This window comes from Dendrobium catenatum, unplaced genomic scaffold (assembly GCF_001605985.2).
Source record: "Dendrobium catenatum unplaced genomic scaffold, ASM160598v2 fragScaff_scaffold_390, whole genome shotgun sequence".
Classification (NCBI taxonomy): Eukaryota; Viridiplantae; Streptophyta; class Magnoliopsida; order Asparagales; family Orchidaceae; genus Dendrobium; species Dendrobium catenatum.
The window spans coordinates 4,136,591-4,151,860 of record NW_021318852.1 but is presented as its reverse complement, the minus strand read 5'-3'; the positions used below and the strand labels follow the sequence as shown (position 1 = coordinate 4,151,860).

General features: G+C 31.1%; 1 protein-coding gene across 3 annotated transcripts in view; it reads right to left on the bottom strand.

The window, feature by feature from the left end:
- Positions 1–11,113, bottom strand: part of LOC110107782 (uncharacterized protein At3g06530) — an 88,976-nt gene extending 77,863 nt beyond the window's left edge. For all 3 annotated transcript variants that reach the window (XM_020838159.2, XM_020838160.2, XM_020838161.2), the window contains exons 1-6: positions 11,058–11,113; positions 10,535–10,694; positions 3,294–3,507; positions 3,118–3,213; positions 2,930–3,047; positions 2,681–2,854 (exon numbers count right to left, since the gene is read on the bottom strand). In XM_020838159.2, coding sequence (XP_020693818.1) covers positions 2,681–2,854; positions 2,930–3,047; positions 3,118–3,213; positions 3,294–3,507; positions 10,535–10,688 — 756 coding nt within the window. In that variant the 5' untranslated portion in view covers positions 10,689–10,694; positions 11,058–11,113. The remainder of the gene's footprint in view (positions 1–2,680; positions 2,855–2,929; positions 3,048–3,117; positions 3,214–3,293; positions 3,508–10,534; positions 10,695–11,057) is intronic.
- Positions 11,114–15,270: the final 4,157 nt, after the last annotated feature.

Genomic DNA, 15,270 nt, shown 5'->3' with positions numbered 1-15,270 from the left:
ATTGAGTATTGAATGAAGGTTTAAACCTTTTTTTGTAAAACTTTTTTTGCATCTTCTATCCATGTAAACTTTAGTCCATTTCTTTGCATTCTCAATGCTCAGATACTAATTCTATCAAGTTACTTAACATGTACTTTTTCTACCCTTCAAGTTCAAACCAGCTTACTCTATTTCCAATCACCTTATCTTCAATAAATGTCTGATGCAAGCAAAAATTTGGGAGAGGGCCCCAAATTTTTGCTAACAAAAGAAGACTCTTCCTATAACTTAGAAGATGCACAAAATACTACAAAAAAATATAAAATACTAAAAAGACACCTTTTTATATCATATAAAGACACTTACAACTTTTGAACACAAACACCTTACGAACTTGGACGCAAACAAATAGAAAGGAGCTTGCCAATCGTTGAGAAGAAGGATACAGGTGAGGTGGCACTTGCGTAGAGAAGCAAGGGATTAGAAGCCAAGACGAGGAATAGGAGTAACTCGCAAGTTATCTCAAGATAGAGAAGAAGAAGAAGCGTACAAAGCCCTCAAGCTTTTCCAATAAAACCCTCAGGTTTTCTTACTCCAAAAATCACATTTTCAACCAACCTTTTATGCCTCAAAACATCTCTAATATATAGGCACAAAAGGGAAACCAAAAAACCACTTAAAAGTTCATTTAAAACTAATTAATTAAGGGGAAAAGAAAGGGCAAAAGGCTGTCCAAATTCGGTCCAAAAACAGCTCCCAAAATGCTAACATTAAATACAAAACAGCAGCAGGAAATCTGCACAGAAAACTAGGAAGAACTCAAAGAATTCCCCCCCCCCAACAGCCACCAAACAGCAGCCCCATACGACACAGCAAAACAGAGCAGAAAAGCCACGGGAACCAAGCAGCCAGCAGCGAAACCAAGCAGCCAGACGCAGGAACCAAGCAGCCATCCACAGGAAACAAACAGCCAGCCACGGGAACCAAATAGCCATCCACGGGAACCAAAGGGCCAAGGCAAGGGAACCAAGCAGCCATCCACAGGAGCCAAGCAACCAGCCACGGGAACCAAAGGGCCAAAGATCCATCATAATGAGCTTCCACTAAACTTACATAAATGAGCTAAACTTTTTACTTCAATAAATGAACTAAAAAACAGCTCATAATGAGCTAAATTTCAGCTCAAAGTATTAATGAGCTAGCAAGCCCAAGAGTAGTCAAAACCAAAATTTAGGATTTGATTTGACCCCCCCCCCCTTGCCTACACATGAATGTCACTCCAACCTTCGTCCCAATAATAATTTTCACTTTAATTTATGCATCCTAAAATTTAATCATACGATCTTCTTAACCACTATTATTTATGTTAATCAACTATAGACTATCATGACTCTTTCAGTGACCCCCAATATAAGATCCATACACAATATTCTAATTGAGGCATATATAATTTTATCCTTAAAGCTCCTCATCTCCCTACATAAAAAGCTCCATGAAGCACTTAACTCTACATTTATTCAATACACTAATATCTTAAGTTACATTTTCAACTACTATAATCTTATTCCTTTAAGTAATGGTTCAGAGATGTTACCTATACACTGAACAGGTGTATCTTAGATGCTACTAAATAATAAAATAAAAATGACAGTTGCTAATAATTCATGCCAATTTAAAAATTATATATCATATATTTAAATCTTAGTCAAAAAATTCTAGTAACCAACACTACATTTTGGTCCTGATTTTTTTTCATTTATTTCAATAGATGCTCGTTGCCATAATATTATATATAACTTACAAAAAGCTATACACCACAAATCCTTCTTTAAATATCATTCCCTTTACGACCACCTACCGGAAAATACACGACATAAATATATATACATATATATATATATCTATATATATATATAATATAATATAAAATATATAATATATATATATATATATAAACTCAATGTTGATCCTTTATGTAAAACTACATAATTCTTAGATCACACCACAAATATTTATAATACTAGTAAGTGCTCTATCATGCTATCTTTGACACACATTTCCACCTTAATATACACGAAATTAATTTTCATGGTACCTGATCATATGCTTTTTTAAAGTCAATAAAAATCATATGAATATCATTTTTCTCTTCATATGCTTCTCCATTACTTTTCATAATGTAAAAATTACTTACATAGTAGATCTTCCTAACATTAAATCAATTGGTTCTCCAAAATTGATATGATTTTTCTTAATCCATTTCACTGTTTTTCCTTTACAAGTTATTATTTCACATAACTATCATTCCAAAGCATTTACTTCTTGCTAAAAGATGTTGCTTCAGTGCATAATGCTTCGTTCGACATAGCTTTCCTTCTTCATTAGATTTCTTCATTTGAAAACAATAAAGAGTGAAGAAAGGCTACACAGAAGTAACACCAAACTTAAAGAGAGAGATTATTATTATTATAGCCTCACAATGATAGCCTCCATTTATAATCCATAGTGCTGCATTTTTTAACAACTGCTATGCCAAAAGCAAAAATAAACTAAAATTTTGAATATATTATATTTGAAGTTGAAAATATGCATAGGCTCAAATAAAAATGTAAAGCATATTTGTGTTCATGGGAGAGAGAGCAATTAAAAATAATTCTAACCAAAAATGGTTCATAGGCACAATCTAAACAGTATAACTCACCACGTGATCAGGACTTCCACCAACAACAGGATTAAACCCATTGAATACAAAGGTTAAAATTCTTTGTATTGTATCAGTATCAAGCTTTGGAAGAGAACCAAGAACCTCCACAGTTACTGCAGTGCAAAAGCAGATAACTTGTCTTGAATGCTTGAATTTTTTAGTTGATGATGCCTGAAAAAAACAGCAAAAAATACATATCTCAACATCCAACTAAAGGAATACAAAGTTTAGATAAAGGATGCCTACATAGTTGCATAAGGCCTCCAAAACTCCTTTATCTCGAATGCACTGCTGCACGATAACCTTTCTTGGAGGTGGCGCACCAGATGACTTCACACCCTCCAAAAAAGCCCACTTTTTGTTTCTACATTATTACAAAACACAAATTTAGAGAAGAGATGAGAAAAATTGCAATCACATTAACGGTTCCTCACCCAAAATCCATCAACTGAATAATACGGACGAAAAAATGAGTATCATGATAAGGTAGTGCACATAGAACAAGCTCCTCGGCATTGAAGACATGAACCCTATACATAAAAATTCAGTATGCAAAAGTAATAAAATTCTAAAGAATTGCAAAGACAATGCTTATAAAAGAATAACGTACTGGTATCTACGAATGAGATACTCCAACGTCCCAAGGGCAGAGGGAAGATGCAATTGACCTGCCAACAGCTGCAGGTATGAGCATATTGACTTGTTCAGCTTCTCCTCTTCTTTTGCAGTCATCTTATCCCTGTCTATTTCAAGAGTTGCATGGCTAAAAAGAGTAGACATGTAGCTTGTGAAACGGTCGTCCACCTTGATAAGAGCTTCCAAACCTGAAATACAGCTTAAGAACATTGAAAATTATATATATATATATATATATATATTAATGAATAATGCCAAAGACCACCACCTCAAATGCCTTTGATTCAATAAAGCCAAAGATCACTGCATCAATCTAACCGACTAGAAAAAAATTCAACCATAACAAATTGAACTTCAGATACTAAAATTCAACAGTCCAGCTTAAAATAAACAAACTAGATGGAAGTGTTCCGATTGACAGTGTTGAGAAGTGTTCCGGGTTATACTACATCAAGACACCCAAATCCTTAATTGTTGCTAAGAATCATCCTATTATGAGTCAGTTTGTTGAGAGTCGTTCTAGAGTCAATCAAGATGGAGAGATTATCATGTGACATTATTGGTTAGGTCCAAATTTCATGCATTTTGAAAAGCTTTTTCTCCATTTATTTATTAATAAAAATTCAAGTTTATTCAAATATGAAACTTGCATATTGGCTAAACATATAGGATCATCTTAACCAATTATTCCTTACCAACCTTCTAAACCCTTCGCCTTTATCCATAGTGATATTTGGGGACTCTCAAAGGTTAAAAGTATAAGTGGTGCAAGGTGGTTTGTGAAATTTGTTGATGATCATACTAGACTCAATTGGATTTATTGAAGAAAAAATTTGAAGCTGAAAGGATATTCAAATCATTTCAACAGATGATTCAAAACTAGTTTGATGCAAAAATTCAAATCTTAAAGTCAAACAATGGGAGAGAGTACTTCCATTATATCATGAGAGAATACCTATCAAGCCAATGGATAATCCAAGTGAGTTCATGTGCGTATACCCCTCAACAAAATGGGGTAACTGAGAGGAAAAATTGGCTACTCCTAGAAGTTGTCAGCAATATTATGCATTCAGGAAACTAAATAGGTTGGAGCGAATACTAAGGAAACTGATAGTTCAAGATTTAAACTTTTGTATTTTGGTAGAAATCGTACTAAAAATGATGTAAGTGTTATTATAGATAAGATTTTAAAGGATAATGTTATAAAAATTGATAGAATTAGAGACAAAATAATAGCTTTGAAGATTATTGTTGATGCTAAGATTATTAATATTATAAGTGTTTATGTTCATCAAGTAGGTTTGGATATGTGTTTAACATTAAAATTTTGAAATGACTTAAAAGAATTAATTCAAAAGATATCTTTTGAAGAAAATATTTTTTATTGGAAAAGATTTAAATGGACATGTTGACAGAGAGGTAGAAATTTTAAAAACATTCATGGCGGTTATGGGTTTGGAGCAACTAATAAATGTGGTAATATTATATTAGATTTTGCTCTAGCTTATGATTTTGAAATTAATAATACCTTGTTTAAGAAAAGAGAAGAGCATCTCATCACTTATAATAATAGATATAGTAAAATTCATATTGATTATTTCCTTATAGGAAAAATAGATTATTTAGATTGCAAAGATTGTACCTGACATCGCTTATTAGTTTTGAACTTTAAAATGAAAGGGCACAATATGAAAAACATAGTAAAACAATGTTCTAATATTTGATGGTGCATTTAAAAAGAACACGAATAAAAATATTTTTGAGAATAAGATTTGAGATATTAAGATTTTGTTTATGCATGAGAAAGTGAATGCTATGTTGGAAAAGTAACTCGTAATATTAAGAATGTTGCAAAAATGTGCTTGGAGCTTTAAAAGGAAAAGCTCATAATAATAAAAATAGTTGGTGGTGGAATCAGAATATTTAAGAAAAGATAAAAAAATAAGAATCTTTGTTATGACAATTAGTTTAGATAAAAAAAAATTGAAAAATGGGAAGGATATAAAGAGGCTCATAAGGTGTCTAAGAAATTAATCTGCAATACAAAGATTTTAGCTTTTAATAATTTATATAATATATTAGATTCTAAAAAGGACAAAAGATATATGTATAAGATAGTCAAACAAAGATATAGGAGTAGTAAGGACTTAATTCAAATGAAGTGTATTAAGGATAAAGATAAAAAGTTTTCTTTTTTTTAGAATAAGATATTGCTAATCAAAAAGTTTTTTTTTTAGAATAAGATATTCAGCAAAGGTGTTTGAGCTATTTTGATAAGCTTTTCAATGAAGATTGGGAGAATACGATTGACTTTTTTGACCTTAGCACTCTAAATGAAAATAAAGATTTTTATTTTTATTGGTGTATTAGTAAAACTAAAGATAGAGAGGCTTTAAAGAAAATGAAGTGTGAAAAAACTATTGGACCTGATGATATTCCAATAGAAGTGTGGAAATGCTTAGGATATAAAGGAATTTTTTGGCTTACTAAACTTTTTTATTTTATTTCGAATACTAAAAGATGTCAAATGAGTGAAGAATGAGTATGTTGATTCTTATTTTTAAGAATAAAGGTGATGCACAAGATTGTACGAATTATAGAGAAATAGGTTGATGTGTCATACCTTAAAACTGTGGGAGAGAATTATGGAGCATAGGTTACGACGTGATATTAATGTTTCTCAAAATCAATTTCGATTCATGACGACTAGGTCTACTATGGAAGTTATTCATTTAATAAGAGGGTTGATGGAGAAGTTTAGAGAGAATAAGCAGGATCTACATATAATATTTATTAATTTAGAGAAAACATATGATAAAGTTCCAAGAGAAGTGCTATGGAGAGTTCTAGAAAAGAAAGGGGTTAATAATGCTTATATTCGAGCCATTAGGGATATGCATGCAGGAGTTGTTACTTGTATTCAAACAGAAGGCGGTTTGACCAAGTATTTTCTTATTTCAGTTAGATTACATCAAGGATCAGCCTTCAGTCCTTATCTTTTTGCTTTAGTCATGGATGTTCTTAATAGACATTTGCAAGAGGATGTACCCTGACATATGCTTTTTGCGAATAATATTCTTATTGTAGATAAGACTAGACATGGAGTTGAAGGTCAAACTCGAATTATGGAGGCCAGCCTTAGAGCCTAAAGATTTTCGTTTGAGCCGATCTAAAATCAAATACATCGAGTATAATTTTAGTAATAATATATCTAATGGGGGTTTATGGCTTGAGCGATCAAGTCATTAATAAGTTTACTCGTTTTAGATATCTTGGGTCTACTGTTAATAACGACGGTAAAATAGATGGGGATATTATTAGTAAAATACAATTTGGATGGTTGAAGTGAAGGAATCCTTCAAGTTTCTTGTGTGATAGAAAAGTATCACTCAAACTTAAGGAAATTTTTATAAGCTGGTGGTGAGACCTGCAATGCTTTATGGCACAAAATATCGACCATTAAAAGAGAAGCATAATATTAAGTTAAATGTTGCTGAGATGAGGATGCTCAGGTGGTTGAGCAGATTTACTCTTAGAGATAGGATATGGAACATGCATATTCGTTAAAAGGTTGGGGTAGCTCCAATGACATATAAGATTAGATAGAGTCGCCTTAGATTGTTTGGTCATGTAAAACAGTGGTCTTCTGATGACCCTGTTAGGAGAGTAGATGTATTAGATTTGGCCTATATTAAGAAAGGTAGAGATAGATCTAAAAAGACTTGTTTAGAAAATATTAGAATTAACCTTTCTTTATTAGATTTAAATGAAAATTTGACCCTTACCAAGACACAATGAAGAAAAATGATTCATGTAGCCGACCCCACATAGTGGAATAAAGGATTTGATGTTGTTGTTGTACAAAAGTACCAAAATATCTATGGGGGGAAGCCATTCTTACTGTTGTATACCTAATAAATAGGTTACCTACTCGGGTACTAAAATTTAAAACACTTAGACAAACTTTACGGAAAGCCTATCCTCATGCTTGATTCATATCATCAAATCCTTCACCTAAAGTTTTTGAGTGCTCTGTCTCTGTTCGTATCTATTTACAATATAAGAGCAAGCTTAATCCAAGATCAAAAAAAGTGTTTTCATTAGATATTCCCCGACAAAAAGAGATTACAAATATTTTTATCCTACTTCTAGGAAGGTATTTGAAACCATTAATGCCACCTTTTTTTTAAACACAAATACTTCACAAGTTCTGAAATTCAAGACGAGAGTGGAAGAAATTTTCTAACTTAGGAGTGGAATTCCTTCTGATACAATCAAACATAGTCCAGTCAAAATAACAAAAATATCACAAGAAATCTAAACCACGAGAATTTCCCAAGGTATATCTCCTATGTCTCAACCTCCACCTTTAGACCTATTAATTCCACCCATAAGTCCTAATAAATTGCTGCAAATAGCAGCAATTAAGGAACAACAATATGTATACTCAAGGAAAACAAAAAAGAATCAGCATAAGCATAGCAGTGAGACACATCTTACACTTGTCAAATCTCCTTCAATAGATCCAGCAACTATAAAGATTCATAAATGAGAAGTTCAAAAGGAGATAAAGTCATCAAATGGCTAGAAAGAATCATGCACCAAGCATCCAATCAAAAACTTTCTCTCCTATAACAGATTATCAAACACTTATCAAGCCTTCCTTTCCAAGTTCAATAGTGTGCAGATTCTGACTAATATTCAAGAAGCTTTGAATCACCCGGGATGGAGACAGTTTGTTAAAGAAAAATTTTAGCCTTGGAGAAAAATCAAACATGGATAATTACGAATATCCCAATAGGAAAAAAATTTGTGAACTGCAAATGGTTGTTCACCGTAAAGCATAAGGAGAATGGTATTGTTGAGAGGTTGAAAGCTAGACTGGTTGCAAGAAGATTCACTCAATCTTATGGAATAGATTATCACGAAACTTTTGCTCCTATTGCAAAGCTCAAAACCATCAGGATTCTTCTTTCCTTAGCAGCAAATTTAGATTTGCCCCTACATCAACTAGACATCAAGAATAAATTTTTGAATGGGAAACTGAAAGAAGAAGTCTACATGGAGATTCCAATGGGGATTCAAATGTCTTATGGAAGGGACAGTGTGTAAACTGCTGAAATTGTTGTATGGATTAAAGCATTCTCCCAAAGCATTATTTGGAAGATTCCTGAAGTATGTAAAAGGCCATAATTTTAAACAATGTCAGGCATATCATGTCTTATTTGTAAAGCTGTCGGAAAGAAACAAGGTAGCAGTATTGATTGTATATGTAGATGAATCATCCTTACTGGAAAATGGAAATGATATATGGAAAATAATGGAAATGATATCTAGGATCACTTAATACTTTTTTAGTATGGAGGTAGCTTGATCAAGCAAAGGTATATTTGTTTCCCAATGCAAGTATACCTTAGACCTACCGAAGGAGACCGGCCTATCGGGATGCAGACAAGCCAGTACACCAATGGATTCTAAGCATAAACTTGGGATAGAAAAGTACGAGATTCCAGTTGATAAAGGAAGATATCAACGTCTGGTAGGAAAGCTTATATAACTCTCTACCAGTCAAGATATTGGGTTTACAATGCATAGTGAGCCAATATATGAGTAACACTATGAAGGAGCACATGGAGGCAGTATATCAAATCTTGAGATATCTCAAGAACACACATGGAAATGAGCTATTATTCAAGAAAAATGAATATAATAAATTGATCATTTATTATGATGCAGATTAGGCAAAAGTAAGGTTGATAGTCGATCGACCACATGATATTGTTCATTTGTGTGGGGGAATCTGGTGACATGGAAGAATAAACAACAACAATGCGAACTCTGAATTGAGAGCAATAGCAATTACTAATAATAAAACTTTAAGCAGTACGATTTTATGTAAAAGATAAATTAAAAATTCACAACTTACTTGTTACCAACAAGGCCAAAAACTTATCCATTTTTTATGTAGACAAACATTAGTAGTCCTTCCGTATATTTGATAAAGAAAATATAGTAACATTTTGAGTTTTGGCAAGAATTTGAAAACAATTAAAATCACAAGAAAAATATTTTTTTATATTAAAAAATCAAGTTTTTTAAGGACCAATATTTACCAAAATCAAGAGGAAAAAGCTAGCAAAAATTTTATATATATATATATATAAGAAATAAACAAGAAAATAAATTACCAAAGTAGAAAAACCAAGCATCATGTTGGAACAAGGAAATGACATTCCCCATAAAGAGGTAGTCACACTATTTATAAACACATCCACGAATAGAAAATGAGGTTAATACAAAATCAATATCAATTTAATATTTTAATCTAAATTAAGTCTCTTTTTTTTTTTTTTTTTACTTTTTTTTTTTTTTTTTGAAAACCCCAAAAACATCCAAACAAAACTCAAAATTCAATTTAAATTTTCCAGGTGCCGAATTAATACAAACAACCCGTGACACGAATTAATACAAACAACCCATCACAAAGCTTTGTACATAGGCATAGGATCCACCACAAACTATAACAACAATTCCTCATTTAATTTGAATAGGATAAGAGCAAACTTCAACTAATGAAGTGTACAAGAGTTGTTGCACCAGCATTCGGGTGCAATGTTAAATAGGCAAGGGTACCCACAACATGGACGGATGTGGGCAAAGAAGCTATTCAATGAAACTAGAATTAGGATAAAATTTTGGAATATAGGTTCCTTTACATGCAAATTAATGAAATTAATATATATTATGATTCATAGGAGATAAATATTCTATGCATTTAAGAAACTAAAAATAATGATTTGTGGATTTTATGGTTATTTTTTAAATATATTGATTACAAATACAATTCAAAATAAAAACATATCGTGTACCATATTCAAATTTGAGTTATTTAGACTGCACAAGAAAAAAAAATTCATGTACTTGCACAAGTGAAATGCACAACCAAAAATATTATTAAACTTCTCTCGCTTAGTGGCAACACATCTAGAGTTTTTTATTATTATTATGGGTTTGGCATTATAGCATTTTATTCTATTTTTAGAAAAATAAAATTACATGCATGGAAGTTAGTTTTTAAATATGTGCAAATTCAAATTAATATTACTACATATGGCAGCATTATAGTGCAACAAGTTAGACCTCTTGGTTCCTCGTACAACATAAACATGAGTGGTGGGAGGGACTAAAGAAGACGAGGAGATGAATGATGATTACCGGATTGTGCTAATGGAAGAATCGATCTTAGATCGATATCAGCAGCCTCCTTGGGGTCGAACAGGACGGAGGGGCGAGTGATGGGCCTACGGATTGGATCATCTTTCCCCTTAATAACGGACTTGATCGCCTGAAGCTGAGACGCGATTGACATGGACGCCTGAGACAAATGCAAAAAGGAAGGAGGTGAGAGGCTGTTTGGTAGTACGATTTGAGCAACATTTGCGCAAGAATTTACTTAAATCCTGCCAAATGGTAAAATTCTCAAACATAGAACCTACAGAATTATAAATTCTGCTTTGCGCCTATTTTACCTTAAGGGGCTGTTTGGTATCGGATTTATCATGGGATTTAAGTCGGATTTACGCTAAATCCAGCCAAAAAGTTTTTGTGCTCGCGTTAAATCCCGGGATTGGATAAATCCTGGCTTACGGATTTACGGATTAACCGGATTAACTAAATCCCTCGGTTCGGCGGATTTATGGGATTTGGCCGAAGAAGCGCGCGAAAGGTAGAAAGTTACCTTCACAGCCAGCAAGCTCCCGTTGTTACTTCCGATCAAAATGTCGTAACTTCCGCTCCGACAGGAAGGGAAAGTCGTCGAAGCAGCGAAGTCGAACAGCCACGAAGGAGCCGAAGAAGCGACGCGTGCAACCTCTACACCTCCTGCGAAGCAACGAAGCCGAACAGCTAGGACGAAAAGAGAAGATGAAAGCAAACCCTAGACAGCTCTACGTTATTATTGATTAACTTAATTAATATATAATTTAAAATATTAATAATTAAGTAAAATAATTAAATAATTAATAGTCTAATTAATACCTAAATTAATTATCTAATTTAGCTTAATTAAAAAGTAGTAGTATAGTTAGTAATTAAATATTAATATAACTAATTTAATTGATATAACTTAAATATATAATTAATAATTAACTTGTATTTAACAAGTACATTATTTTAGATTGCAAGTCAAAATTATCCATCATCGTGAACAAAATTATCTCCCCAGAAGTATATATGAAGTCAACTAGGATTTTGAAGCATTCTCTTATTTAATATTTCATCTGTCATTTTAGTCAATATTAGTTTGTTATTTGCTCTTTATTGAATTTTTGGTAATATTGTATGAACTTAAGTTGGTTTTATTATATTTATGTAATGATCTTGATTTCATAAATATCTTCTTTAAATTTAAATCCTGACTATCATAAATCCTGATATATGTTACCAAACAATTTATTAAGATTTAACAGAATTTATCATTTGGCATACCAAACAGTTCTCAGGATTTAACACAATTCGAATTTGATTTACTAAATCCGACTAGGCATAAGATTTCAATCTAAATTTCACATAAATATCATAGGTATTAGATTTCAATTTTAATTTTGTTTATTAATAATAAAAGCTCTCAACCAATACTTTAAATTGAGCATCAATTATTTATTTTCAATGTCTATATAACTTTTTCATTTTAAAATTCATTCTAATAAAAAAAATAGAATACCTTATTCTATTTTAAAATTCATTAACAATGCATTTATCAATTAGTTCTTAAATATGTACAAATTCAAATTTAGTCACAACAACTAAAATATCTAAAACTTTTTTTCTTTTTTTTTTTTGTAATCTTGAAAGTTTGTTTTAAATTAATTGAAAACTCTTCCTTAATTATTGAAAGTCACATGTGAAGTTAAACGATTAATAAAAATAGTTGAAAATTATGATTAACTAATAACATATGGATATATATATATAGATGAATGACAAATTATTAGAAAAAAACACTACAATAAAGCTGAATGTTCTATAATGTTGAACTCTCATTGATATGCATATATGATAACTTACATAATTTCATTCATGATATGATTATATAGTGTCACATTTCATGATTTATATTGAAAGAATTACATATTTTTTATTTTAACCATTTAATCATTTAACTAGAGCTTATCAATGAACATTCGAAATAAATATGATAGCATTTTTTCTTATTCGAAGCCTCATATCATAAGATCTTTATCATTTCCCAAATATATGAAAAATCATGTAATAAGCACATAGCCAACAAATAACTAAAATCTTACAACTAAAATTAATACAAGATAAAAGTAAATAATATGTTATAAATCTTATAAAAAAAATATATGTATCAATGTTTATACTGATTATCTGTATAAATTTATCCTTATATAATTCATCAGTCACAATATAACTAATAGTCAACAGCACTAATGTTAGTAATAATATTATTATCATGATAAATAATGTTAAACAATATTCATAATAATAAATAATATTAGTATAATCCTCGTAGTAGTGTCAATATCATCATTCATAGATTTAATGAGTGTATCTTAAGGATATATTGCTCATATACTTATGACTCACAATCAGTCATCCCTTATAACTCTTTTTTAATGTTCTCCTTATAATTTCCCTTGAATTACGTGAATTAGTCACTCAAATTCTTATAACTCTCAATCATTCTCAAGCTTCTTATGACATCGAAACAGTAAATCAAATTGATCAGTAGTGTATCACGTTGAGTTATCATATAATGTATTTGGCGTCATTTAGTATTTTTATTTAAAATATAATAAAATCATATCAAATCATTCAGAATGACCAAATCTATAACATATTCTAACTGACACATTAAAAGCTTATGAAATTAGGATATAAAATATTTTTTTACAGATTTATCAGAGATAAATTTTATAGAAATAAAAATCATTTTCTTTTTCACACACCACCATTTTTGTCGATGTCCCGCCTCCAGCATGCCCCCTCATGAATTCCTCTTCTCCTTCTCACGTCGTCGACTGCTTTCGATTATTATCCCAGGATCGTAGAGGTGCTCAAAAGATCCGTACTTCAAACCCTTATTAAACCCTTAAAGCGAAATTGCCTCGTACGAAACAAAAAGTAGAGGCCAAATAAGTTATTTTTTTAAGACATTTACCTCAATTAAGATAATTTCACATAAATATCATATGTATAAGATGAATGACAAATTAATAAATAAAAACACTACATTAAAACGAGATGTACTATCATGTTGAACTCTCATTGATATGCATACTTGATAACATATATAATTTCATGCATGTTATGATTGATATAGTGTCACATTCTAAGATCTATATTAAAAGAATTGCATGTCTTTCATTTTAGCAATTTAATCATTATACTAGAGCTTATTAATGAACATTATAAATAAATATGATAACATTTTTTTTTTGTCTGAAAATCTCATATCATAAGATCTTTATTATTTCCTAAATATATATAAAATCATGTAATGAGCATATTGCTCAATAAGAAACTAAAATCAATACAAAATAAAAATGAATATTGTGTTATAAATTCTATAAAAAAAAATTTACATCAATGTCTATATTGATTATCTGTATAAATTTATCCTTCTATAATTAATCAATCACTACATGTGTTATAATCAACGACACTAATGTTAGTAATAATTTTAGTATCATGATCAATAATATTAAATAGTGTTCATGACAATAAATAATATTAGTATAATGCTCATAATAGTGTCAATATCAGTATTTAGATATTTAATGAGTGTATCTTAAGGATATCTTGCTCCTATACTTATGACTCACAATCAGTCGTCTCGTATAACTCTTTTTCAATGTACTCTTATAATGTTCCTTGAATTACGTGAATTAGTCACCAAAATTCATATAACTCTCAATCAATCTTTAGCTTCATGTGACACACAATCAATAAATCACATTGATCAGTTGGGTTTCACGTGGAGTTATTATATAATGTATATGGTATCATTTACTATTTTATTTAAAATATAATAAAATCATATTAAATAATTTATAATGACCAAATCTATGATATATTCTAACTAGCACATTGAAATCTTATGAAAACAAGCTAGAGGTAATATAATTTTTTACAAATTTATGAGAGATTAATTTCATAGAAATTAAAATATTTTTCTTTTTCACACACCATCAGTTTCGTCGATGCTCCGCCTCCATTATGCCCCCTCACGAAATCCTCTTCTCCTTCTCACGCCGCTGGCAGCTTTCGATGATTGCCCCAGGATCATAGATGTGCTCAAAAGATTCATACTCTAAATAATTCTTAAACCCTAAAAGCGAAATCCCCTCATACGATGCAAAAAAGTGGAGGCCAAATAAGTTATTTTTTAAAAGAAATTTACCATACTAAAAATAATTTCACATAAATATAATAGGTATAAGATTCCAATTTACAATTTTTTTATTAATAATTAAAGCTCTCAACCTTGTGACGCCCCAAGTATCCATAGTGAAAGGATTCGTCTGACAGTCTCGATCAATCTCGATTCCTGCTCGCTTGCTCGGACCTGAAATTGTTAGCCACATATAATGAGCTTAAATAGCCCAACAGATCACCAAAGCCTACAACTGAAATCAAAGCACGGTACGGAAGCAATATGCATGTCAATCAGTCAAATCTATAACAGACAGTTGCACATGATCAGTGAATCAATGCATATACGGAAATCAGTACATAAACAGTATCGATACAGATAACGAAAATCAATGTATGAACAGTAATCAGTACAGTAACAATAAGAAACAGTAAACTCCTAAATCCATAGTAAAAGAATCGATAAGCAGTTCAAAGGTCCGTAAAGCTCAATAAATCCGAAATCAGTTCGTGCATCAAATCTTGTTAATAGTCGTCTTAACTATCACATCAGT